The 27,478-nt window shown below is 31.3% G+C and overlaps 1 protein-coding gene and 4 long non-coding RNA genes across 5 annotated transcripts; 1 reads left to right on the top strand and 4 right to left on the bottom strand.

Annotated features, from left to right (window-relative positions):
• Positions 1 to 776: 776 nt before the first annotated feature.
• LOC142237591 (uncharacterized) lies at positions 777 to 1,279 on the bottom strand. Its single transcript, XR_012722519.1, has 2 exons — positions 1,048 to 1,279; positions 777 to 990 (listed from the first exon to the last, which is right to left on the bottom strand). It is a non-coding gene; the product is annotated as an uncharacterized LOC142237591 (long non-coding RNA).
• A 1,283-nt stretch (positions 1,280 to 2,562) lies between these two features.
• On the bottom strand, positions 2,563 to 3,065 carry LOC142237584 (uncharacterized). The gene is made up of 2 exons (XR_012722517.1): positions 2,834 to 3,065; positions 2,563 to 2,776 (listed from the first exon to the last, which is right to left on the bottom strand). It is a non-coding gene; the product is annotated as an uncharacterized LOC142237584 (long non-coding RNA).
• Positions 3,066 to 4,348: 1,283 nt separating this feature from the next.
• On the bottom strand, positions 4,349 to 4,851 carry LOC142237575 (uncharacterized). Its single transcript, XR_012722515.1, has 2 exons — positions 4,620 to 4,851; positions 4,349 to 4,562 (listed from the first exon to the last, which is right to left on the bottom strand). It is a non-coding gene; the product is annotated as an uncharacterized LOC142237575 (long non-coding RNA).
• A 1,283-nt stretch (positions 4,852 to 6,134) lies between these two features.
• LOC142237567 (uncharacterized) lies at positions 6,135 to 6,637 on the bottom strand. Its single transcript, XR_012722511.1, has 2 exons — positions 6,406 to 6,637; positions 6,135 to 6,348 (listed from the first exon to the last, which is right to left on the bottom strand). It is a non-coding gene; the product is annotated as an uncharacterized LOC142237567 (long non-coding RNA).
• A 1,308-nt stretch (positions 6,638 to 7,945) lies between these two features.
• Positions 7,946 to 12,682, top strand: CCT3 (chaperonin containing TCP1 subunit 3). Its single transcript, XM_075289311.1, has 4 exons — positions 7,946 to 8,102; positions 8,165 to 8,226; positions 8,371 to 8,870; positions 11,348 to 12,682. The coding sequence occupies exons 1-4, from the start codon at positions 8,069 to 8,071 to the stop codon at positions 12,381 to 12,383; spliced, it is 1,632 nt and encodes a 543-aa protein (XP_075145426.1). The 5' UTR covers positions 7,946 to 8,068; the 3' UTR covers positions 12,384 to 12,682.
• Positions 12,683 to 27,478: the final 14,796 nt, after the last annotated feature.

The following is a 27,478-nucleotide window of genomic DNA, read 5'->3' as shown; positions in this document are numbered from 1 at the left end:
AGGGGGATTTTTGGGGATAAAAAAATATCTTATGCGCTTTACAGATTATCAGTTATTCCGGACGACAGTGCTCGCGTCGAACATATCCCATATATTGTGCACATTATAAGTTAAGTCCGAAGGCATAATCGATACTGCTGCATGTTTATGGGATCGATAACACATTTACCGATTATTTAGTCATCGCGGACAAGTCGTATCGATCCGACACACTGTAAGATTCTTTACAAACACCGACATTCCGTCCGAAATAACTGATAGTCTGTAAAGCGCATTATGCGCTTTACAGAGTATCAGTTGTTCCGGACGACAGTGTTCGCGTCGAACATATCCCATATATTGTGCACATTATAAGTTAAGTCCGAAGGCATAATCGATACTGCTGCATGTTTATGGGATCGATAACACATTTACCGATTATTTAGTCATCGCCGACAAGTCGTATCGATCCGACACACTATAAGATTCTTTACAAACACCTACATTCCGTCCGGAATAACTGATAGTCTGTAAAGTGCATTCCCTGCCAACATTTTTTGAATTTGGGGATTCTTTTGAGAATCCCCACTACGTCGAAAACAATCATATACGACATCAAAAACTCGTCGGAAAAGCGCCGTCACTATTGAGAAGTTGTACCACGCCAAGTTACTACAAAAATGTTTCGCATGAGTGCAATTATTAGGTGCCTTTATAGATCAATTTAGAACGACGCCAATAAGGGACCCTCCAAACAATCAGAAAAAGTGCATTTTAAGATAGTTGTAAAAGAATCATTGTGGTCGAGTAAAACACGTTTGTTTAGATATTTATTAATTTGATTAAACATTTACAAATTCTTAAAAATATAACATTTACACCACTATCACATTACATTTAACATAATTTTTGGCATTAATGATGATGTTGAGTTACAAGTAGCGAGTTACATGTTGCTGCGTCTATCAACCAGTGTTTTTATTCCATGGAGGCAGCGTGTCTGTAAAATATCTGAAAAACAATCACTTTATTCCATTTGGAAAATCATCAAATTGTTCACCAATATACCTTTCACAATTTTAAGCGTATAATCTATGTTTTCAGAACTTTATTTTCGTTTTTATTTAATTAAAATATAACAAGCTGGTTGCGCTTGGCGTTTCACAAAAAAAATGGCTTTTTTAACAGTAGGGATGGCAAATTACTTGCATGTACTTTTTGATGTACTTTTTCATGATGGTTGAAGTGACATTTACGAGTCTGTGGTAACGATGAGGTTGAAATGGAACTTTGAAATGCTGGCAGGGATTAGACCTCATAAAGTGGAGCAATTTTCAACCAAATTTGGAACAATTCGGACATGAAATTGGGGGAGAAAAATGCAGGAAATCAACCCAAGTACCTAAATATAAGCAATTAAGCATTACCATTATTTTCATTATCCTTTTTAATTGCTTCTTTTTATTTTATTTTTTAATATTTGACACAGTTAAAAAAATCGTACTTTAACTTAGCAGTTGAAAGCATTTTTAGAGTTAAATTTTCATTCAATTATGGGTCTTAGGGAGCCTCATTAATGTTGGCGACATTTCTTCAAAACATCTCTAAGTGGTTTCAATACAATGTGGAACGCCGTTCGGACTCGGCTATAAAAAAGAGTTCCCTTGTCATTGAGCTTAACATGGATTTGGGCAGCACTCAGTGATAAGAGGGAAGTTCACCACTGTGGTATCACAATGGACTGAATAGTCTAAGTGAGCCTGATACATCGGGGTGCCACCTAACCTATGGGTCTCATAATTTAACACCTACAATTTGTTGACTGCAACGGCAAACGATTTAGAATTTTAATAATGTATATATTTATTGAATTTCGTTTATTTTTTACTTTGTAAACCGATTTTTTAAAGTTGTGCGATTGGAGCGCTTTTATTGTAGCGGTTTTTCTTTCTGAATGAAAGAGCCTTAAACCCTTAATTTGCAATATTTCAATTGAAAATCTGACTGTTATGAATTGTATCCACAATTGTATTAAAAAAACACAAATGAATATAAGAGCAAATTAAAAAAAATGTTAAAGAAATGGTAGCAATTCAACTTTATAAAGAAAAGAATCCAAAAAAAAATTAAAACTAAATAAATTTGAAAGTAATTTCATATCGCTATCTTACTAAAATCTCTGCCAGCATTTCAAAGTTCCATTTCATCCTCATCGCTACCACAGACTCGTAAGTGACACTGTAACAATCGTCAACTTGGCGTGGTACAACTTCTCAATAGTGACAGCGCTTTTCCGACGAGTTTTGGATGTCGTATATGATTATTTTCGACGTGGTGGGGATTTGCAGAAGCGCCGTCAAATTCAAAAAATGTTGGCAGGGAAGTTATTAAATTAATAAAATAAAGTCTTTTTGTTATTTTGTCAATTTTAGCTTGGTTTATTAAACTAAATCTGTGTTTATTCACGTACAAAATAATTGTCTTTCAATATTTTTTTCTTTTAGATCAATTTAGAACGACGCCAATAAGGGACCCTCCAAACAATCAGAAAAAGTGCATTTTAAGATAGTTGTAAAAGAATCATTGTGGTCGAGTAAAACACGTTTGTTTAGATATTTATTAATTTGATTAAACATTTACAAATTCTTAAAAATATAACATTTACACCACTATCACATTACATTTAACATAATTTTTGGCATTAATGATGATGTTGAGTTACAAGTAGCGAGTTACATGTTGCTGCGTCTATCAACCAGTGTTTTTATTCCATGGAGGCAGCGTGTCTGTAAAATATCTGAAAAACAATCACTTTATTCCATTTGGAAAATCATCAAATTGTTCACCAATATACCTTTCACAATTTTAAGCGTATAATCTATGTTTTCAGAACTTTATTTTCGTTTTTATTTAATTAAAATATAACAAGCTGGTTGCGCTTGGCGTTTCACAAAAAAAATGGCTTTTTTAACAGTAGGGATGGCAAATTACTTGCATGTACTTTTTGATGTACTTTTTCATGATGGTTGAAGTGACATTTACGAGTCTGTGGTAACGATGAGGTTGAAATGGAACTTTGAAATGCTGGCAGGGATTAGACCTCATAAAGTGGAGCAATTTTCAACCAAATTTGGAACAATTCGGACATGAAATTGGGGGAGAAAAATGCAGGAAATCAACCCAAGTACCTAAATATAAGCAATTAAGCATTACCATTATTTTCATTATCCTTTTTAATTGCTTCTTTTTATTTTATTTTTTAATATTTGACACAGTTAAAAAAATCGTACTTTAACTTAGCAGTTGAAAGCATTTTTAGAGTTAAATTTTCATTCAATTATGGGTCTTAGGGAGCCTCATTAATGTTGGCGACATTTCTTCAAAACATCTCTAAGTGGTTTCAATACAATGTGGAACGCCGTTCGGACTCGGCTATAAAAAAGAGTTCCCTTGTCATTGAGCTTAACATGGATTTGGGCAGCACTCAGTGATAAGAGGGAAGTTCACCACTGTGGTATCACAATGGACTGAATAGTCTAAGTGAGCCTGATACATCGGGGTGCCACCTAACCTATGGGTCTCATAATTTAACACCTACAATTTGTTGACTGCAACGGCAAACGATTTAGAATTTTAATAATGTATATATTTATTGAATTTCGTTTATTTTTTACTTTGTAAACCGATTTTTTAAAGTTGTGCGATTGGAGCGCTTTTATTGTAGCGGTTTTTCTTTCTGAATGAAAGAGCCTTAAACCCTTAATTTGCAATATTTCAATTGAAAATCTGACTGTTATGAATTGTATCCACAATTGTATTAAAAAAACACAAATGAATATAAGAGCAAATTAAAAAAAATGTTAAAGAAATGGTAGCAATTCAACTTTATAAAGAAAAGAATCCAAAAAAAAATTAAAACTAAATAAATTTGAAAGTAATTTCATATCGCTATCTTACTAAAATCTCTGCCAGCATTTCAAAGTTCCATTTCATCCTCATCGCTACCACAGACTCGTAAGTGACACTGTAACAATCGTCAACTTGGCGTGGTACAACTTCTCAATAGTGACAGCGCTTTTCCGACGAGTTTTGGATGTCGTATATGATTATTTTCGACGTGGTGGGGATTTGCAGAAGCGCCGTCAAATTCAAAAAATGTTGGCAGGGAAGTTATTAAATTAATAAAATAAAGTCTTTTTGTTATTTTGTCAATTTTAGCTTGGTTTATTAAACTAAATCTGTGTTTATTCACGTACAAAATAATTGTCTTTCAATATTTTTTTCTTTTAGATCAATTTAGAACGACGCCAATAAGGGACCCTCCAAACAATCAGAAAAAGTGCATTTTAAGATAGTTGTAAAAGAATCATTGTGGTCGAGTAAAACACGTTTGTTTAGATATTTATTAATTTGATTAAACATTTACAAATTCTTAAAAATATAACATTTACACCACTATCACATTACATTTAACATAATTTTTGGCATTAATGATGATGTTGAGTTACAAGTAGCGAGTTACATGTTGCTGCGTCTATCAACCAGTGTTTTTATTCCATGGAGGCAGCGTGTCTGTAAAATATCTGAAAAACAATCACTTTATTCCATTTGGAAAATCATCAAATTGTTCACCAATATACCTTTCACAATTTTAAGCGTATAATCTATGTTTTCAGAACTTTATTTTCGTTTTTATTTAATTAAAATATAACAAGCTGGTTGCGCTTGGCGTTTCACAAAAAAAATGGCTTTTTTAACAGTAGGGATGGCAAATTACTTGCATGTACTTTTTGATGTACTTTTTCATGATGGTTGAAGTGACATTTACGAGTCTGTGGTAACGATGAGGTTGAAATGGAACTTTGAAATGCTGGCAGGGATTAGACCTCATAAAGTGGAGCAATTTTCAACCAAATTTGGAACAATTCGGACATGAAATTGGGGGAGAAAAATGCAGGAAATCAACCCAAGTACCTAAATATAAGCAATTAAGCATTACCATTATTTTCATTATCCTTTTTAATTGCTTCTTTTTATTTTATTTTTTAATATTTGACACAGTTAAAAAAATCGTACTTTAACTTAGCAGTTGAAAGCATTTTTAGAGTTAAATTTTCATTCAATTATGGGTCTTAGGGAGCCTCATTAATGTTGGCGACATTTCTTCAAAACATCTCTAAGTGGTTTCAATACAATGTGGAACGCCGTTCGGACTCGGCTATAAAAAAGAGTTCCCTTGTCATTGAGCTTAACATGGATTTGGGCAGCACTCAGTGATAAGAGGGAAGTTCACCACTGTGGTATCACAATGGACTGAATAGTCTAAGTGAGCCTGATACATCGGGGTGCCACCTAACCTATGGGTCTCATAATTTAACACCTACAATTTGTTGACTGCAACGGCAAACGATTTAGAATTTTAATAATGTATATATTTATTGAATTTCGTTTATTTTTTACTTTGTAAACCGATTTTTTAAAGTTGTGCGATTGGAGCGCTTTTATTGTAGCGGTTTTTCTTTCTGAATGAAAGAGCCTTAAACCCTTAATTTGCAATATTTCAATTGAAAATCTGACTGTTATGAATTGTATCCACAATTGTATTAAAAAAACACAAATGAATATAAGAGCAAATTAAAAAAAATGTTAAAGAAATGGTAGCAATTCAACTTTATAAAGAAAAGAATCCAAAAAAAAATTAAAACTAAATAAATTTGAAAGTAATTTCATATCGCTATCTTACTAAAATCTCTGCCAGCATTTCAAAGTTCCATTTCATCCTCATCGCTACCACAGACTCGTAAGTGACACTGTAACAATCGTCAACTTGGCGTGGTACAACTTCTCAATAGTGACAGCGCTTTTCCGACGAGTTTTGGATGTCGTATATGATTATTTTCGACGTGGTGGGGATTTGCAGAAGCGCCGTCAAATTCAAAAAATGTTGGCAGGGAAGTTATTAAATTAATAAAATAAAGTCTTTTTGTTATTTTGTCAATTTTAGCTTGGTTTATTAAACTAAATCTGTGTTTATTCACGTACAAAATAATTGTCTTTCAATATTTTTTTCTTTTAGATCAATTTAGAACGACGCCAATAAGGGACCCTCCAAACAATCAGAAAAAGTGCATTTTAAGATAGTTGTAAAAGAATCATTGTGGTCGAGTAAAACACGTTTGTTTAGATATTTATTAATTTGATTAAACATTTACAAATTCTTAAAAATATAACATTTACACCACTATCACATTACATTTAACATAATTTTTGGCATTAATGATGATGTTGAGTTACAAGTAGCGAGTTACATGTTGCTGCGTCTATCAACCAGTGTTTTTATTCCATGGAGGCAGCGTGTCTGTAAAATATCTGAAAAACAATCACTTTATTCCATTTGGAAAATCATCAAATTGTTCACCAATATACCTTTCACAATTTTAAGCGTATAATCTATGTTTTCAGAACTTTATTTTCGTTTTTATTTAATTAAAATATAACAAGCTGGTTGCGCTTGGCGTTTCACAAAAAAAATGGCTTTTTTAACAGTAGGGATGGCAAATTACTTGCATGTACTTTTTGATGTACTTTTTCATGATGGTTGAAGTGACATTTACGAGTCTGTGGTAACGATGAGGTTGAAATGGAACTTTGAAATGCTGGCAGGGATTAGACCTCATAAAGTGGAGCAATTTTCAACCAAATTTGGAACAATTCGGACATGAAATTGGGGGAGAAAAATGCAGGAAATCAACCCAAGTACCTAAATATAAGCAATTAAGCATTACCATTATTTTCATTATCCTTTTTAATTGCTTCTTTTTATTTTATTTTTTAATATTTGACACAGTTAAAAAAATCGTACTTTAACTTAGCAGTTGAAAGCATTTTTAGAGTTAAATTTTCATTCAATTATGGGTCTTAGGGAGCCTCATTAATGTTGGCGACATTTCTTCAAAACATCTCTAAGTGGTTTCAATACAATGTGGAACGCCGTTCGGACTCGGCTATAAAAAAGAGTTCCCTTGTCATTGAGCTTAACATGGATTTGGGCAGCACTCAGTGATAAGAGGGAAGTTCACCACTGTGGTATCACAATGGACTGAATAGTCTAAGTGAGCCTGATACATCGGGGTGCCACCTAACCTATGGGTCTCATAATTTAACACCTACAATTTGTTGACTGCAACGGCAAACGATTTAGAATTTTAATAATGTATATATTTATTGAATTTCGTTTATTTTTTACTTTGTAAACCGATTTTTTAAAGTTGTGCGATTGGAGCGCTTTTATTGTAGCGGTTTTTCTTTCTGAATGAAAGAGCCTTAAACCCTTAATTTGCAATATTTCAATTGAAAATCTGACTGTTATGAATTGTATCCACAATTGTATTAAAAAAACACAAATGAATATAAGAGCAAATTAAAAAAAATGTTAAAGAAATGGTAGCAATTCAACTTTATAAAGAAAAGAATCCAAAAAAAAATTAAAACTAAATAAATTTGAAAGTAATTTCATATCGCTATCTTACTAAAATCTCTGCCAGCATTTCAAAGTTCCATTTCATCCTCATCGCTACCACAGACTCGTAAGTGACACTGTAACAATCGTCAACTTGGCGTGGTACAACTTCTCAATAGTGACAGCGCTTTTCCGACGAGTTTTGGATGTCGTATATGATTATTTTCGACGTGGTGGGGATTTGCAGAAGCGCCGTCAAATTCAAAAAATGTTGGCAGGGAAGTTATTAAATTAATAAAATAAAGTCTTTTTGTTATTTTGTCAATTTTAGCTTGGTTTATTAAACTAAATCTGTGTTTATTCACGTACAAAATAATTGTCTTTCAATATTTTTTTCTTTTAGTGCATAGTTACCATTTGCCAAAGATGCCACTCTTTTTTATTTGTCAACTTGAATATTCTGGAAATGTCAAAATTACTGTTCAATTGCTTACGATGTAAACATAACCTTAAAGTCTCACGTCATTCCAATCAGCTTTTTGCAAAAGAGGGGCGCCGTTAGCAGATCTCACACAAAGCACGAGTTTTCTACAGATTTATTAGATTTTTTCAAAAAATTTTCAATAAAAAATGTTTGGAGGACAACAGCCCATATTGGTTTTAAGTGAGTTACAAGCAAATTTCCTTTATATTGAATTGATTAATGCAAATTTATACGAATTTTAGGCCAAAATACTAAAAGAGAGTCGGGCCGTAAAGTGCAGCTGGAGAATATAAATGCCGGAAAGGTATGTTTGCTTACACGCACACATGTGTGTGTATGGGTGTACGAGTGGGTTTTCTTAACTAAGTGACTCATGTCAAGAATTCAAACTCAGATGACCATCTGGTCACTGTAGTATTTAATAATGCTATAATTTTCGACTTTCCAGGCTATTGCTGATGTTATCCGTACCTGTTTGGGACCTCAGGCCATGTTGAAAATGTTGATGGATCCCATGGGTGGCATAGTTATGACCAATGATGGCAATGCTATATTGCGTGAGATCACTGTTCAACATCCCGCTGCAAAAAGTATGATTGAAATTGCCCGTACACAAGATGAAGAAGTAGGCGATGGCACAACTTCGGTCATAGTTCTGGCTGGTGAAATGCTGGCTGCTGCCGAACCCTTTTTGCAACAACAAATCCATCCCACAGTCATAATTAGAGCCTATCGCGAAGCCTTAGAAGATATTATTAAGCATTTACAAACTGATTCGAGCATTTTGTTAGATGTTAACAACAAGGAGAAAATGGCTGAAGTTGTTAAGGCTTGCGTTGGAACAAAATTTATTGGAAAATGGTCAGACTTGGCTGTAAATATTGCTTTGGATGCTGTAAAGACAGTTACTTTGAATGAAAATGGCCGTTTGGAAGTTGATATTAAGCGGTAAGTGTATATAACGATGGGACAAACAATTTAAAACAAAATTAGATTTAATTACGATGGTATTGTTACTTGCTGAAGGCGAAAGAAACGTGCCATCACTTAAAAATATGTGGGTAGATAGATTTTGTTTTTGATGATTTTTGGTACAATACCCAAACAAATAGTCAACTTATCATATCTTGGAAAGGAAGGACAAATACACAGACCAAAAACATGGATCGTGCAATTTATTATATATAGTATTATTTGGAAAATCATATAGTATTAATTGGAAAGATGGATCGATTTAACTTGGGTTAGGTTAGGTATAGTGGCAGCCCGATATTTCAGACTATTCAGTCCATTGTGATACCACAATGGTGAACTTCTCTCTTTATCACTGACTGCACCCGATTCTATGATAAGCTCAATGACAAGGACCTCATTTTATAGCCGAGTCCGAACGGTGTTCTACATTGCAGTGAAACCACTTAGAAAAGCTTTGAAACACTCAGATATGTCACCAGCATTACTGAGGTGGGATAATCCACCGCTGAAAGACTTTTTGGTGTTTGGTCGAAACTGGGTTTGAACCCACAACCCTGTGTATGTAAGGCGTGCATGCTAACCATTGCACCACGGTAGCTCATATAAAGTTACACAAACTTCCAATTAAGGAAAAAATGTTTTAGTGTCTTGATTTCTTCCTTGTGTCCTTGTTATTTGGTAAAGAGGACTTTCGATTAGAGGATGTATCCCATACGAATCAAATTTACGTAATGCAGCGGATTGTTCTATATACTGGATTGTTCTATATACTGAAACTGGGTTTGAACCCACAACCCTGTGTATGTAAGGCTTGCATGCTAACCATTGCACCACGGTAGCTCATATAAAGTTACACAAACTTCCAATTAAGGAAAAAATGTTTTAGTGTCTTGATTTCTTCCTTGTGTCCTTGTTATTTGGTAAAGAGGACTTTCGATTAGAGGATGTATCCCATACGAATCAAATTTACGTAATGCAGCGGATTGTTCTATATACTGCTATTATATCCTATTTCTCTAAATGATAGTCGGTGTACTCTTCATATACACTGAAAAAAAGCATACCCGGTTCCAAAGATTTTGTCTTTACTTTAAAAAATTTGGTATTGATTCCGAGCCAAAGAAGCGGAGAATACAAGTAAGGATACTTTTAAGACACAATTCTCTTTTAAAATCGGGTTTTGTGTACTTGCTTCTAGGAAGCAAATTTTAATTTCTCGCTTTTTCTTCTTTTTTTCTTCATATGCTATCAAAGTCCTTTAAAAACAAGTTAACGACGACTTTATTTTCCAAATTAAGACTCGACTTCTAGTAGAAATTATGCTGTGTTTCAAGTAGAAAACGTCTTTAAAATAAAGTGTTGAAAAACATGTCCTATATTTGAACGATTTTTTGCTTTGTAGTCAAGATGCAAAAAGACAACAAATTTAAAGACAATTTCATTAAATTTAAAGATTTTTTCTAAATTATTAAAGTCAAGTTGACCTTAGCCCAAACATTTTTTCTTTCATGTTATGATATCCATTTTTGAATCAAATCACTTAATTATAAGGACAATATGACTTCATTGAAAAGTTTATCGACCTTTGGTCAAGAAAAAAAAAAAAACTTTATACTAGAGAAATGCGTCTTCTATGCTAAGCAAAATTTGCATTCGTATTTTAAAGACATGAAATCTTTGAACTCACGACAATATTTTTTCAGTGTACAGTTATAGCCGCATTACAAAATTGGCAATCAGTATGTCAGTATGAAAGAAATTGAAAGAAAAAAAAAATTAGTGATTATGAAAGCTGAGCTCAAACCCTTTCTCTGTACTGCACGCGGCTTAGTTTTGGCACAGTAGTAAAATTTGTTGAAGTATTTTCAATTTTGCGCTTTTCAAAAATTCTTTTCTAATGAAGACTTTTGTTATTATGAAGGCTAAGTTCAACCCCTTTCTAATGAACCTAGTCTTTATACCGCACGCGACGTTTTATGAATACGAATTTGAAAAATTAAAATTAAATTAGGTAAGGTAGTAGGTTGTGCTTGGCTAAGTTTTTGCTGCCAATTTATTTATTTTTTTATTATTTATTTAACTTATATTGTTATTATTTATAGTCATACTTTATTTGTAATTTTAAGTTGTTTTTTTTATAAATTTGTAGATTAAATTTAAATAAATTAAAATCTCAGTTTTCCATATGAAATTGACCTATTGTTAAAAACGAAAAATTTCTTTGAACAATTCTAATATATCTTCACACACCTAACACACCTCACGCAATTCCGTTTTAAATCTGTTTGTTTATAACTGTCCCTAAGATGTCCATTCTGAGAATCTTTCAATTGTGTCAACCAATGAGTAAGATGAATAGGACAGGCTTTAACTCTCTCTCTCTCTCTCTCTCTCTCTCACACATTTCTTCATTTTGTAATTTTTTTTGTTTTTGATGTCTTCTCCAACAGTTACGCCAAAGTCGAAAAAATCCCTGGTGGTTCTATCGAGGAATCATGTGTCTTAAAAGGTGTTATGGTCAACAAAGATGTCACACATCCAAAAATGCGTCGTTATATTGAAAATCCAAGAATTGTGCTTTTGGATTGCTCTTTGGAATACAAGAAAGGTGAAAGCCAAACAAATGTCGAAATTATTGGTGATCAAGATTTCACACGCATGTTGCAAATTGAAGAGGAATTTGTTCAACGCATTTGTGCCGACATTATTGCTCTCAAACCCGATATTGTGTTCACCGAAAAGGGTGTGTCCGATTTGGCTCAACATTATCTGCTGAAGGCTGGTATTACAGCAATTAGACGTTTGCGCAAAACCGACAACTTGCGTATTGCTCGAGCCTGTGGCGCCACTATTGTTAATCGCACTGAAGAATTGACTGAGAAGGATGTCGGTACGGGAGCTGGTCTCTTTGAAATCAAGAAAATTGGTGATGAATATTTTACATTCATTACACAATGTAAGGATCCCAAGGCCTGTACGATTCTCTTGAGAGGAGCCTCCAAGGATATTCTCAATGAAACCGAACGTAATTTGCAAGACGCTTTACATGTTGCACGCAACTTGGTATTGGAACCACGTTTGGTTGCTGGCGGTGGTGCCATTGAAATGGCCTTATCTCAACGTTTAACCCGCAAACAATTGAAGGGTCCCTATACAGCTGTGGCGGAGGCCCTAGAAATTATACCACGCACATTGGCTCAAAATTGTGGTGCCAATACCATTCGCACTTTAACCGCCTTGAGAGCAAAACATGCTTCACACACTGGCGATGGTGTTTGTGCTTGGGGTATCGATGGTGAAACTGGTGAAATTGTTGATATGAACGTCAAGGGTATTTGGGAGCCATTGGCTGTTAAATTGCAAACATATAAAACAGCTGTAGAAACGGCCATTCTTCTGTTGAGAATCGATGATATTGTTTCCGGTTCAAAGAAGAAGAATAGTGAACCAACAGCCCCTGCTGCAGCAGCTGCTGGTGCAGAATAAATATTTCATTTAAACATCATTTTGTTTTTAATTTAATGTATTAAACATAATAATATCTTTGCTATAAATCATAATTTAATGGCATTAACCATTCAAATCACTATTGATCAAATTCATTTGCATGTATTGCAGTTCTTATTTAAAAAAAACTGCTTTACCGACCTATCCACTAAATAAGTTAAGGTATTGTATTTGAAATCACCTATGTTTTCGTTGAACGCTTGAACTCTTTTTTTTTTTTGTGTTTTACCTACCCCCAATTAACATTTAAAATAAAAAAATCACTATAAAAAAAATAATCTTGCGTATTTTGATAAGCGATACAAAAACTTCAGGTACACTTATTTCTTGTGAAGTCAGCCAAATACCAAATATTCGGTCCTATTACAATACCAATAAATAAAATGATTGGAAAAAATCTGCATATGATAGCGAACGTTGAGTGTCGTTACATTATTTAGGTTTCAAACGCAAAGCAAATAGAGGCAACGCTGGTCGAGTTGGATGTATGGGCTCGGGAGACACATGAATTGATGTCGATCAATGCAATGGTCGATAATACTATGGGGTGGGCCAGTTAAGAAAAAGACTGAAGAACTATTCATCAAGGAGAGTAGTTCTCTCCAGGTGAGGAGGACCGTGGTAATAATGACCTGGCAAATACAATTGAAAATACATCTCTGCCGAATAGGAGCAATCGAGGATGGTGCATGTATGTAAGACATGTTTTGAGGATGATAAGACCTTGGAACACCACCTGTGTCTCTACCATGCCTTTACTAGACAAGGAGTTAATCATATCGGTGGTCTTGGCTCAGCTTGGAAACGGGAAATGGAAACAAGTTTGGGAATTAGTTAAAAAGACACTGAGTTAGAGCGCACAACATGCTTTCTGGCTTTGGTGTAAGTTTGCCTACAAGGACGTAGGACAAACTGAGTCCTCTTTTTCAACCTAACCTAATCCGTAAGTACTTGAGCCTTAAGATTGAGTTACATACCATGCGCTAATGCGTCCGTTGGTTGAAGAGTTGATTTTCTCTTTGAAAGCAATAGTTTTGTTAGAGTGCTTCAAACTGAAAAATATCAACCCATCCATCAACGCATCCCAGCAAAAACTAGGTAACCACAACTAATTACAATTTGCATTACCAGCAGTAAAACTCTCATTACACGTTGCATTGCATTGCGATGAATTATAATGACAATAATAAATACGTCTCAGTAATTTGTGATGATTATTCTCAAAATGTAATGCAGTTGATCGATAATGGCTTAATAAAATGGAATAAATGATGGAATAATTAACTATAAACATCAACAGAATTGAGCATTTACTTAAAAAATTAAAAAAATGTAATCTAACGTTGATTCTGAAGATTTTTCCAGACATTTCATAATAATTGGTATTTAAATGAATGTAGGTAGTAATAACGAATTTAACTCACTAGTTGTTTTAGTTTTAGAAAACTTATAAGTTTTCTAGTTCATTTTGAGTACATATAGTACATCCATATCTACATCTATCCTAATGGATTCGTTATAAACGGCATTCTGCATTGTATTCTTTTTTATTATTTTCATAAGGTTTAACATACACTAAAAGAAAATATTGTGAGGGCAAATTTTTTTTGCGAGTTTTGCTTAGCATAGAAGACGCATAACGATATTTGCCTTGTCCAAGAGATAAACTGTTTAAGAAAGTTGTTTTGTCCTTACTGTTCATTCGACTTAAAAATTGGTATAATTACATGACAAATATTTTTGCTGGACTAATATCAACTTGGCTTTAATAATTCTAAAAAAACTCTTTACAATTTATGAAATTGTCTTTAAATTTGTTGACTTTTGGTATTTAGCAAAGCTAAACAGGATTAAAAAAATGCGGATGTCTTTTAATACTTTATCGTCGTTTGACAAAGACAAAATCCTTGGAACCGGACAAGCTTTTTTTTCAGCGTAGAGAATGTACGTATATTTATACAATGTTAATTTAATTTAATTTACTTTTAAGTAGCTATTCAAGTTGTGTCCACCCAGTCAGAAATTTACGATGGTTATAAATATTGAGCGTTGTAACAGCGTTGGAAGCCAACGTTGAAACAACGCTTGCTAAACAAATTAATTGACGGTTTTTAAATAGTAAATTTTCCATAAAATTGTCGTTGAAAATGCATGTTCCATCAATGTCCAATGGTTTTTAATGAGTAATGGATGTATTATTGTTGATATGAATTGATTTATAATAGGATAATGTTCCTTTATCATATAAAGTGAATATGTACATTAACAGTGAAACAACTAGGAACAACAATTTTGGTTAATTTTACAAATGAGGCAATTGTAGAAAGTTTTAACTAAACTAAACGCTGACATCACGCCAAAACCCAAATATAAGTACTTATTTATCGACTAATTAAAGAAATTTTGTTAGACATAATTACTTTTTTTCACAAAAATTTTGTCAAAATCCTATATCTATAGAAAATTTTGTCCAAATTTTATTTCTATAGAAAATTTTGTCAAGATTTTATTTCTATAGACAATTTTGTCAACATTTTATTTCTATGGAAAATTTTGTGAAAATTTTATTTCTATTTATAAATTACCTCTTAGTTGGAGAGGAATATTTTGCAAAATCTACCAAAACATTGAACATCCTACAAGTCTATCAAGCAGTAAAAAATTTACCATTTTTGCTAGAATTCTACCAATTGTGGCAACCGTGTTCCAAATACACCAGTGTGAGACAGGGAGACGGACATTGCAAAATCGATTCAATCTAATTCTAGGTTAGGTTATCTTAGGTGGCAGCCCGATGTATCATGCTCACTTAGACTATTCAGTCCATTGTGTTACCACAGTGGAGAACTTCTCTCTTATCACTGAGTGCTGCTCAATTCTATGTTAGGCTCAACGACAAGGGACCTCCTTTTTATAGCCGAGTCCGAACGGCGTTACACATTGCAGTGAAACCACTTAGAGAAGTTTTGAAACACTCAGAAATGTCGCCAGCATTACCGAGTTGGGATTATCCAACGTTGAAAAAAAAAACATTTTGGTGTTTGGTCGAATCTGGTTTGGAACCCAAGACCCTGTGTATGCAAGGCGGGCAGAAATAACATTTTGACAATATTTTCTATAGAAATAACATTTTGGCAAAATTTTCTATAGAAATAAAATTTTGACAAAATCTTCTAGAAACAATTGGAAAGACGTATGAAATTTTGTTTTTCAGTGCTGTTTAATGATTGTAAAAACCATCGATACACCGTATAACGATGTTATCATTTTGGGGTTGTCAAAGCGTTCGTTAAACCATCGGAAAAGCGTATAAAATATTGTTTTCATGACGCTTTGAAAACGTTGTTAAATACAATCGATACACCGTGGAATGATGTTATCATTTTGGGGTTGTAACAACGCTTTTTCCCACCGTGTATCAACCGTTCACAACGCTTTTACAACGCTTTTCCGATGGTTTTTTTCTGACTGGGCATCTTTCATCATTGATCCATTAGAATCGGTGACAGAAGTATTTATTTTCGAGATTTGGATACATGAGGAAATAAGTAGTTCTTTTACAAACTACAAACAACTGATTACATATTAGGTGATCATATGCTCTTTATATTTACACTACTTATTTCATGGCCGATGGTATGCCTGAGGTGAAGTACTTTCCTCGTAGGACATGCGTATGTAAATGTAATCCGGAGCGATGCCAATTAATAAGTGGTTATTAATTTTTAAATAGGCTTACCTACAAGATTACTGCACTCATAGAAAAAAGTCTGCTAAAAACAGCAGTCGATGTCTGCTGTTATATTTTTGTACTTCAGGGCCAAGTGAACAACAATTTATAAAATTTTTAGGTTATAAATTTTTCCCCAAAGCATATTTAAGAAACAAAAGTAGTTTTTGGTATATTTTTGCACTGTAATATACCTACAAGCTCCTAAATACGATCAGCAAACATTTTGTTTGCTGTTATGCCTCAATTCGATAAATATTCAGATTTTTGGTCAAATACTATAGATATTCATAAAATATTGTTTTAATTATGTTAGGATAGCTCCTAAGTTGACATTGATCGAGCTTCAATAATAGCAGGAAATGTTTGCTATTATAGCAAACAGTGACTGATGTCCCTTTTTCAGCAGACTTTCTGCTGTTTTAGCAGACTTTTCTGCTGTCCCTACTAACAAATTTCTTTGGGTGTGCGTAATGAGAGTTTTTGCTGGGATGATATGTAACTCAACCTTTAGAATCATAATTTCATGAATAGTAATAGTGTAGATTCTAAGCATAAAAATCTATCAACGATTTTTTTAACCAGATTTTTGTTTATTTTAATGGGTTGTTTTGGTCAATGTACATAAATGCAAATAAAACAAGTTTATTTCATTTTTTTTCTCTACGTTTCGTCGGCTTTTTTTCCGACCTTTTCCAGAGAATTATTGTATTTGAAATGTCTGTAGAGGAAAATTCTATTTAGATTTCATTAATTGTGGATTTTAGTTCTTATTTACAATTACATTTGTTTCATTTATATATTATTAAAACTGGACATCACAAACAATAATAATAACAAAATAAATAAATAAAATGTAAATATTGCAGCAAAACTTAAAAACTATATCACAGAACTATGTATGTTTACTCTTTAAACTATTGCAATGGAATACTGTAAGTTGGTGTTATCTTTGTCTTCCTTAGTGTTCATTGACGTCTCTATTCTCTGTTGAATGCGTAGGCTCTCCAGTGTATAACGTTTGTTCTCATTTCTCTCTATGTCGAGAATTTTAACAGCTTTGAAGTCTATGGTATGGCCATAGACTGTGTTGTGCTAAAGCTGTGCTTTCTCTATGTTTGTTGATGTCGGCTTCATCTGATTACCTTTCATTTAAGTACACGCTCATAAAAAATCGCTTCTGTAACATATACTCCCAAACATATTTTGCTTCAAGCATATACATTTTTGGGTATTGCCCAAACATTTATATGTTTGATCTCTTCCAATATATAATATGTTTGAAAGCATATTGGTCTAAACAATATATGTTTGGGTAGTCTAAGTTCCAAACATTTTGTATTTTTGCATCCAAATTCAATAATGTTGTCTTCCAAAAAAACAATATGTTATTTTGGGAACATATAATATGTTTGGAAGCATTTTGCACCCAAAAATATTATATGCTTGAAAAAAATTCTCCCAAACAATATTGTGCTCAAAATTTTATTTATTTATTTATATATTTACAATCATAATGAATTATGAAAATAAACAGGTAATATAGGTGCTAACAACATAGGTTTTCGACCTGAATGCTCAAAAATTTGTTTCTGCCTAATTGTATATTCCCCCACATCTTTCTTACTTCCACGACTTCCAGTTCTTAGCACCTTTTTCTGTAATACAAACATTGTAGAAGAAATTATTCAATTTTATAATTTTTTTTATTTTAATTTTACCTTTTGCCTGACGGGGATTCGAACAGCGGACCACACAGTTTGTAAGGATCAAAGAAGTAGCTGATCAATTGCCCAAGGAAAAATAAAATGTTAATTTTGTAATAACAAGCAACAACCACCAACTAAATTCAATATCGCTCCCTGTTAAATAGCGCTCCAAGCTACTAAACACATATATGTTTATAGGCTATTTCTAAATTAATATATGTTTGCATCCAAGCATATTATATTTACAAACATTTTATGTCCCAAACATAATATATTCTAACATATTAACATATATGTCCCAAACATGTTATGCTAGTTTATGAACATTATATGCTTGCACACAAAAATATTGTGTTTAAAAATTTGTGTTCCAAACATATAATGTTTATAGCCAAACATATGAAAAACAGTCTTTTTTATCCGTGTACCAACGACGTTATAATCGGACATTTCTAACTCGAGATAGCGAAAATTTCAAAATAACGGGATATCTCAAAAACTGTTCCATAAAAAAAATTTAAACATTTTTTTTTCGAATTCAGCAGCTCAAAATACATAAGAGAAGTTGATTTTCATCAAGTGTACATGATTTTTTTTTGTAAACTAGTGTAATCCCTCAAAGTCTATTTAGTATATACAAAATTTTTATTTGGCTCTATCAGATACATTAATGCAATGAATAATAAATATATACAATTTTTTTATTCAATCCTTTTATATTCAATTAAGAATTTCAAAATAGCTTCTTTACTTTGATTGGGGTTAAGGAAGCGTATGGTATTTTCATCTCTATTTTTAGCCGGTATAAAGAAATGCACTGGATATATCGAAGAAGTATACTGCAATGGTATATAATTTAATTTTGCATCGATTTTTATAAATTTTATTGATACATTTTTAAAGAGTACGGCTACCTCGTCTAAAGCTGGTAAAATTTTATGCGATCCAATGTAATTGCCCCAGTAAACCGTAAGGAAAATATCAGTTTTCGATTGTTGTATATGTGACAATAGATTATGAGCAACAAGTGTTTCAATTCCTTTACTTTTTCTCCCGGTGGGCCTTGTTTGAGAATAGAAAAGTCCTTTGTAACATAATTTAAACCAATAATAGTGTAAAGATGATGGTGTCTTAAAATACTCAATTTTGGTAATATTTTGCATTCTATCTACGGCATATACATGTGGTATTGATTTATCCAGTTTCATACTTTCGATATATCGGCGATACCATTTTGGATATAAAATATCTATATCGCTGAGATCTGCTATTAGATAATCTATGCTAAAGTTATATCTGGATTGAGCTACTTGATACATAATTTTCAAATGATTCAAAAAATGTGTAAGGCCATACCCTTTAAAATCCATGAAATAGATAATGGAAAACATTTTGGACTTAGGAAATGAATTACGATCCAACATTTTCAAGGATTGTGGATAATTATTATTGATATATTCTGGCAAATCATCAAATGTTAATGTACAATTCGGGGGTAATGTAAACGGTTTGTATTGGCATTTCAATCGTTCCATTTTCCTTATGCTTTCACCATTTGGTCCTAGATTTTCTTGAATGAATGACATTATATTCTCCTTGTCTCTTGGACCTTTAGTATAATGAATAAAATCATCTTTATCGTGCGATGGCACAAATATCAATGTTGGATAACTATTTGCATGGTATTTGAAAGGAACATAATTTTTATCACCATCTATATAAACTACGTCTACATTGGAATCTTGTAGTTCTTGGGCTATTACTTCATAGTTAGGCTCATATTGATCGTTTATTCTATATTGGCCCAAACCCACTATAAATAATATATTCTTTGAAGAATTTTCCACCAACTCATAATAGCTTTTATGAACACATATTTTTACCAATGTTTCATTAATCTCTGGTATAGGTTCTGAGGGATAAAGTTGATCTTGCAATAGATTTTCACATAACTCTGCTAAGGTTTCCACAGTTTTGTGAGCATCGAAATGTTGATAAATCCGTTTATTTTCATCTATTGCATAAATCATGGGAGATTCATCTTCTGGTCTAACCATACCACAATAGAAATCTATGGGATTTGTGTTAGGATACATTACGTCAATGTCCATAAAATCACCAACCACAAATTCTATTCTATCCCCATATGTAAGGGTTAATTGATATATACGTTCCAGCCACTTGCTTAGATAGTAACACTTTTCACGAAAATGATTGATGGCTAGTATTATGGGACGCTTTGTTTGATGGAATGTTGAACGATCCAATAGCTTTATACGACTTCGACAATTCTCTTGAAGGTATTTTTCAAAATCTATAGTGCACTCTTTTTCTTCCTTAGGTGGCTCTGGTGGTGGCCTTGGAATAGGTTTCCGATAATATAGTATATTCTTGTAGTACGTTTCATTATCGTTGCTATCTGAATCACTATCCAGATAAATTTCTTTGAGAAAATCTTCTACTTCACCATTAGCACCTTCCATAATAAATTTGTTGGTTTTGTTTCGGGTATAAACCACTACTACTTTGGCTAGATTTGCCGCTTTTGTTTATAAACAAAAAAGAGAGCAGAGCTTTTTGTGAGTAAATTGGCAAATGTTGTGAAAATGAGCTTTGGATTGATAGTGATTTTTGCTACAAGATTGTGCTTTTAAATACAAAAAGTTCCCTATTCGCCTATATTTTATTTATATAGGAATTTTTTTTGTATGGAAAATTTCGTCAAAATTTTTGGATTATAGAAAATTTCGTCGAAATTTTTTGATCATCTGATTTGATAGAAAATTTCTTCAAAATTTTATTTTTAAAGAAAATGTCATGAAAACTTTTATTTTTATAGATAATTTTGTCAAAATTTGATTTTTATAGAAAATTTCGTCTAAAATTTATTTTTATAAAAAATATCATCAAAATTTTATTTTTATAGAAAATTTTATTTTTCTTGAAAATTTTGTCGAAATTTTATTTTTGTGAGTAAATTTGCAAATGTTGTGAAAATGGGCTTTGGATTGATAGTGATTTTTGCTACAAGATTGTGCTTTTAAATACAAAAAGTTCCCTATTCTCGTCTATATTTTATTTATATAGAAAATTTCCTCGAAATTTTTTCTTATGGAAAATTTCGTCGAATTTTTTTGATCATCTGATTTGATAGAAAATTTCTTCGAAATTTTATTTTTATAGAAAATGTCATCAAAACTTTTATTTTTATAGATAATTTTGTCGAAATTTGATTTTTATAGATGATTTTATTTTTCTTGAAAATTTTGTCGAAATTTTATCGAAAATTTAATTTTTATAAAAAATTTCATCAAAATTTTATTTTTCTTGAAAATTTTGTAGAAATTTTATTTTTATAGAGAATTTTGTCGAAATTTTATTTTTATATACATAAAAATTTCGTCGAAAATTTAATTTTTATAAAATATTTCATCAAAAGTTATATTTTTATAGAAAATTTTGTCGAAATTTGATTTTTATAGAAAATTTTGTCGAAATTTGATTTTTATAGAAAATTTCGTCGAAAATTTCGTCGAAAATTTAATTTTTATAAAAAATTTCATCAATATTTTATTTTTCTTGAAAATTTTGTCGAAATTTTATTTTATATACATACAAATTTCGTCGAAAATTTAATTTTTATAAAAAATTTCATCAAAATTTTATTTTTATAGAAAATTTTATTTTTCTTCAAAATTTCATCGAAATTTTATTTTTATATACATACAAATTTCGTCGAAATTTAATTTTTATAAAAAATTTCATCAAAATTTTATTTTTATAGAAAATTTTGTTTTTCTTGAAAATTTTGTCGAAATTTGATTTTTATAGAAAACTTCGTCGAAATTTTATTTTTATATACATACAAATTTCGTCGAAAATTTAATTGTTATAAAAAATTTCATCAAAATTTTATTTTTCTTGAAAATTTCGTCGAAATTTTATTTTTATATACATACAAATTTTGTCGAAAATTTAATTTTTATAAAAAATTTCATCAAAATTTAATTTTTATAAAAAATTTCATCAAAATTTAATTTTTATAAAAAATTTCATCAAAATTTTATTTTTCTTGAAAATTTTGTCGAAATTTTATTTTTATAGAGAATTTTGTCAAAATTTTATTTTCATAGATAATTTCGTCGAAAATTGATTATTATAGAAAATTTCGTCGAAATTTGATTTTTATAGAAAATTTTGTCGAAATTTTATTTTTATAGACAATTTTGTCGAATATTTTTTTTAGAAAAAATTTTATCGAAATATGATTTTTATAGAAAAATTCGTCGAAATTTTATTACTAGAGAAAATTTCACCAAATTTTTTACAGAAAATTTTTTCGAAGTTTTATTTTTATACCCACCGCCATAAACCGTATAATAAGTTTGTCATTCCGTTTGTAACACATCCAAAAATATCGATTTCCGACTATGTAAATTATATATATTCTTGATCAGGGAGAAATTCTAAGACGATATAAGCATGTCTGTTCACGCTACAGTCTTCAACAATGAAGCTATCGTCCTGAAATGTGGCACAGAATTGTCTTTTGTATGCACGCAGGTCACGTTCGAAGATGGGCTAATCGGTCCTGGTTTTGATATACCTCCCATATAAACTGATCCCCCGATTTGGGGTTTTGGTCTTATAGAAACCGTAGTTTTTATCCAATTTGCCTAAAATTGGAAATCTAGAGGTATGGTAGGACCACAAACAGGTGTGCCGAAAATGGTATGTATGGGTCCATGTTTTGGTATAGCCCCCATATAGACCGATCTCCCGATTTTACTTCATGGGCTTCTAGAATCCGTAGTTTTTATCCAATTTGCCTGAAATTAGAAATCTAGATGTATTCTAGGACCATAAAGAGCTGTGCCGAAAATGGTGATTGTCGGACCATGTTTTCATATAGACAGATCTCCCGATTTTAATTCTTGGGCTTCTATAATCCGTAGTTTTTACACAATTTGCCAGAAATTGAAAATGTAGTGGTATTCTAGAAAAATAAAGAGATGTGCCGAAAATGGTGATTACCGGACCATGTTTTCATATAGCCCCCATATAGACCGATCTCCCGATTTTAATTCTTGGACTTCTAGAATCCGTAGATTTTATCGAATTTGCCTGAAATTGAAAATCTAGAGATATTCTCCCGATTTTACTTCTTGGGCTTCTAGAATCCGTAGTTTTTACTCAATTTGCCTGAAATTGGAAATCTAGAGGTGTTCTAGGAGGTGTGCCGAATGTATTGTGTATCGGTACAGTTATTGATATAGCCCCTTATAAACAGGCCTTTATTTTCGGGAAGCGTACTGGTTGAACTGATCTGCTTGGGAAAATATGTCATCAAACCCCCGTGAAATTTTCAAAGGAAACTATTATATTTGATTCATGGTGGTGGGTATTTAAGATTCGGCACGGCCGAACTTACTGCTGTATATACTTGTTATAGAAAATTTTGTCGGAGTTTTATTTTTATAGAAAATTTCACAAAAAAATTCTTTTAAAGAAACTTTTTTTCGAAGTTTTATTTTTTAGGAAATTTCGTCGAAATATGATTTTTATAGAAATTTTTTTCGAAATAGAAAATTTCTTCGAAATTTTATTTTTATGGAAAATTTTGCCATTCGTTTTGTTTTGTTATTGTTGGTTTTGTTCTTTAAGCATTGTTGTTGTCTTTTATTGCAGCTTAAAACCATACATTGACTAAACTACAAGTGTAGCTTAACCAACAGAGGAAAATAATGTTTGTCAAATTTATTTGGGCAAAGCCCTATAGACTGCAAGGTGGTTGGATGGACGCTCGTTTCGGAATTACCACATTCCTCATCAGCATCCTCTACTTGCAGCAGAACTATCAACCAATTATCAGAATAAATTCAGACAGTTCATTAAACCCAACAATAAACCACACTTGAACCCTCCGAAAAAAGGTTTTACATTGATAGCCGGCTTTTGTCGACAATTTATTTTTATAGAAAATTTCGTTGAAATTTTATTATTAGAGAAATTTTTGCCAAATTTTTTTTACAGAAACTTTTTTTGAAATTATATTTTTATAGAAATTTTTATCAAAATTTTATTTTTATAGAAACTTTTGTCAAAATTTTATTTTTATAGAAACTTTCGTCAAAATTTTATTTTTATACAAAATTTCGTCGAAATGTTATTTTTATAGGAAATTTCTTCGAAAGTTTATTTTTATACCAAATTTTATCCAAATTTTATTTTTATAGAAAAATATGTCGAAATTTTATGTTTATAGAAAATTTCATCGAAATTTTGATAAAAAAAAAATTAAAAACTTCGTTGAAATTTGATTTTTATAGAAAATTTCGTTGAAATTTGATTTTTATAGAATATTTTATTGAAGTTTGATTTTTAGAGAAAAATTCATCGAAATTTGATTTTTATCAAAATTCGATTTTTATAAAAAATTTCGTTGAAATTGTATTTTTATAGTAAATTTTGCCGAAATTTTAATTTTTTAAAAACTTCATTAATATTTCATTTTTTTTAGAAAATTTCGTTGAAATTAGATTTTTACCGAAAATTTCGTTGAAATTTGATTTTTACAGAAAATTTTGCCGAAATTTGAATTTTATATAAAATTTTAGACATATTATTTGATTTTCATAAATTTTTAGCACCATAATTATGTTATCTCTGATCAATCAAATATCAGAGCTTACCATATTTATATTTACTCTAAAGGTGGGTATTAAGTTCGAGTTTAGCCGCTAAAATCGTCATTTTTTCACGATTACTTTCCTTTAATAATCCATTTTAAGGAATACAAACTTTGTGAAAATTTGCTTTGGGATATTCCCCATCAAGTTATAATGAAATCTGCAACAAATATGTATAATTTTATGACTTTTTTTACTGATTTAGTTTTCACTTTAGTGAAAATTAGCTGCTAAACTCGAACTTAATACTCACCTTAATATTCCATATCATGAAATAATTCTCTTTGAATACTAAAAGCTTTTCAGTTGAAATTTCATCACAATATTTTTAAAAAACTCTTTTGAAAGCTTAACCATAGTAGTACCCTTTCTGTGGCCGGTGAAATAAAGTAACACAGAGGATTGTTATCATAGAAACTAAAAACATGGCAGATAAAGAAGAACTTGAGCTGTTCGAACAAATGACCAAGGATGATTCATACGAGTTTGAGGACATGTTTGTTGCAATTTTTGGTAAACCACAAGCAGCACCACCATCATCTTTTCTTCCCCCACACATGTACCTAGTGAATAAGTTTATAAATTTTGAGTTCTATATTGAAGTTTATTGTCGAAAGAAAATTAAAATTGTAGATCGCAAAACATTTCACCAGATCAAACGTCCAATAGTTATTGGCTTTAATCATTTTCGTGAAATGTGTTACTATCACACCAAATGGTTGGATATAATGTATGAACTATCGCTTAAATATGGAGAACAAATGGAATTCATAGCAGCCGATTTAATTGATATGGACTTATTGTATGCCCAAACCAATCCTCTTAACCATTATTGCACCATGATAAGGCCCGAAGATGAAAGCCTTCATGTCTATGTTATAGATGAGAAGAAACGAATCTATCATCATTCGGATGCTTATCAAACTCTGGAAAATCTTTCGGAAGTATGTGAAAAACTTATAAATGGATCTTTATTTAAATCTCAAGAGAGACCAAAGAAAAATGAATATCAAGTTAAAATATGTGTTCATTTAAATTTTGAAGAACTAGTGATTGAATCTAACAAAGATATACTGTTAATTGTTGGCAAGGGAGATTATTGTCCCAGTCAGGAAAATGAACCTAATTACGAAGAAATGGCCAAAGAATTGAAAGATACAAACATGGAAATTGTTTATATAGATCGAGATAAAAATTATATACCCTTCAAATATCATGGAAGCGGTTCTTCGATCATTTTTATATCTAGCAAAGATAAAAACGATTTCATTAGATTTTCGAAAGGTCGAAGAAATACCGAAAACCTTATGGATTTTCTCAGATTAAATGCCAGTAGTGAAGGTTTGGCCTGGCGACAAGAAGAACGTAACAAGTTACAATATAAACCTTTCACTTTACCCAAAATATCTAGAATACCACTTGAAGTTTTAAAGGAATATCTTGGCGAGAACTTTCCCCAAACTTTAGAGATTTTGGACCGCCATACATTTTCCAACATCTTCCAGCGATATATGAAAATAATATGTTTTATGAATATACAAAGTGTAGGTGCCGACTACTATAAAGAAACCTTGGAGAAACTATATCAATTGGCCCAATCTAAACATAGTCATAAAATGAAAATTCTAATAGCTGACATCCACGATATTGATATCATTTATCCCAAATGGTATCAACAATTGGAAATAAAGGATAAATATGTATCACAACTATTTCTAACAGATCGAATTGGTAGAACTTTCAAATTAGGACACTTAAAAACCGAATCATCGCTATTTTATTACCTAAGTCAGTTGCATTTTTCAAATGACCTCTGCTATTCTCAATTACGATCCGTTACAAATTACTATGCTAATGATAGGGTTAAAACCATCATTGGTCATGACTTAAAATATTATATAAGACATACCAAAAATGATGTGTTTCTAACTATATATTGGGATTCCCAGAGGCAATCTTCGAAAATTTTAAAAACTTTGGATGAAATTGCCGAGTCTTGTGAACGATTGAAGAAATTAAGTTTCATTAAAATGAATGCTAAATTGAATTATGTACCTTTAGAATATTCGTATACCACATATCCCATACATTTCTATATACCAGCTAATAACAAGGATGAACGAACGATACGTTATAAAAGCTCTAATCAGTCTAAAGTAGATTTACTAAAATTTATTAAAACTTGTAGAGAAATTAAATAAACAATATTATTGTATATTCATTAATGTAAAACTTGGATTTTTTTTATTCCATATGGCTAGATGACACTGAAAGAGATTAGTTTGCGGTTGCCTCTCGTGCCAAAAAAAAATCTACCAAAATATGACGAAAATTTTCAAAAATCTACCAAATTTAAAAAATATGCCATTTTGAAGTTGTTGATCAAATTTTTGTAGTTAGTGTAAAAAATTGTTTTTTTTATTTATAGGAAATTTTGTCAAAATTTTATTTCTAAAGAAAATTTTGTCTAAATTTTATATCTATAGAAAATTTTTGTATCTATAGAAAGTTTTGGTCAAAATTTTATATCTATAGAAAATTTTGTAAAAATTTATATCTATAGAAAATTTTGTAAAATTTTATATCTATAGAAAGTTTTGGTCAAAATTTTATATCTATAGAAAATTTTGTAAAAATTTATTTATTTATTTATTTACAAAATATATTTCATAAAATAAATTTATAAAATATAATTGAAAGGCACCGGATAACAAAGATCATTTGTGCCTGTTGGATTGTTGCAATATTGGTTTAAATGTTACTTATCTAAATATTATGAAAAAGTTTCTAATTAATACCGATATTAATACGGTTTTTGAGTATATAAAAAGAAAAACAAGTTTAGATGTTTGAGATTCCATGAATTCTAAGGGATTCTCGTATTTTCGGGATCATTATTTTTAAAGAGCAGTCAAGGATGCTCCTAATAGGTATATTAATTCTGGA

The sequence above is a fragment of the Haematobia irritans genome, chromosome 1 (assembly GCF_050003625.1).
Source record: "Haematobia irritans isolate KBUSLIRL chromosome 1, ASM5000362v1, whole genome shotgun sequence".
NCBI lineage: Eukaryota > Metazoa > Arthropoda > Insecta > Diptera > Muscidae > Haematobia > Haematobia irritans.
The sequence above is the reverse complement of the archived record's forward strand: the minus strand, read 5'-3'. Positions and strand labels throughout refer to the sequence as shown.

Coding starts and splice junctions, on each gene's coding strand:
- CCT3 (XM_075289311.1), top strand. CDS start 8,069: ATGTTTGGAGGACAACAGCCCATATTGGTTTTAA. Junction 8,103..8,164: donor ACAGCCCATATTGGTTTTAA/GTGAGTTACAAG, acceptor TACGAATTTTAG/GCCAAAATACTAAAAGAGAG. Junction 8,227..8,370: donor AGAATATAAATGCCGGAAAG/GTATGTTTGCTT, acceptor TCGACTTTCCAG/GCTATTGCTGATGTTATCCG.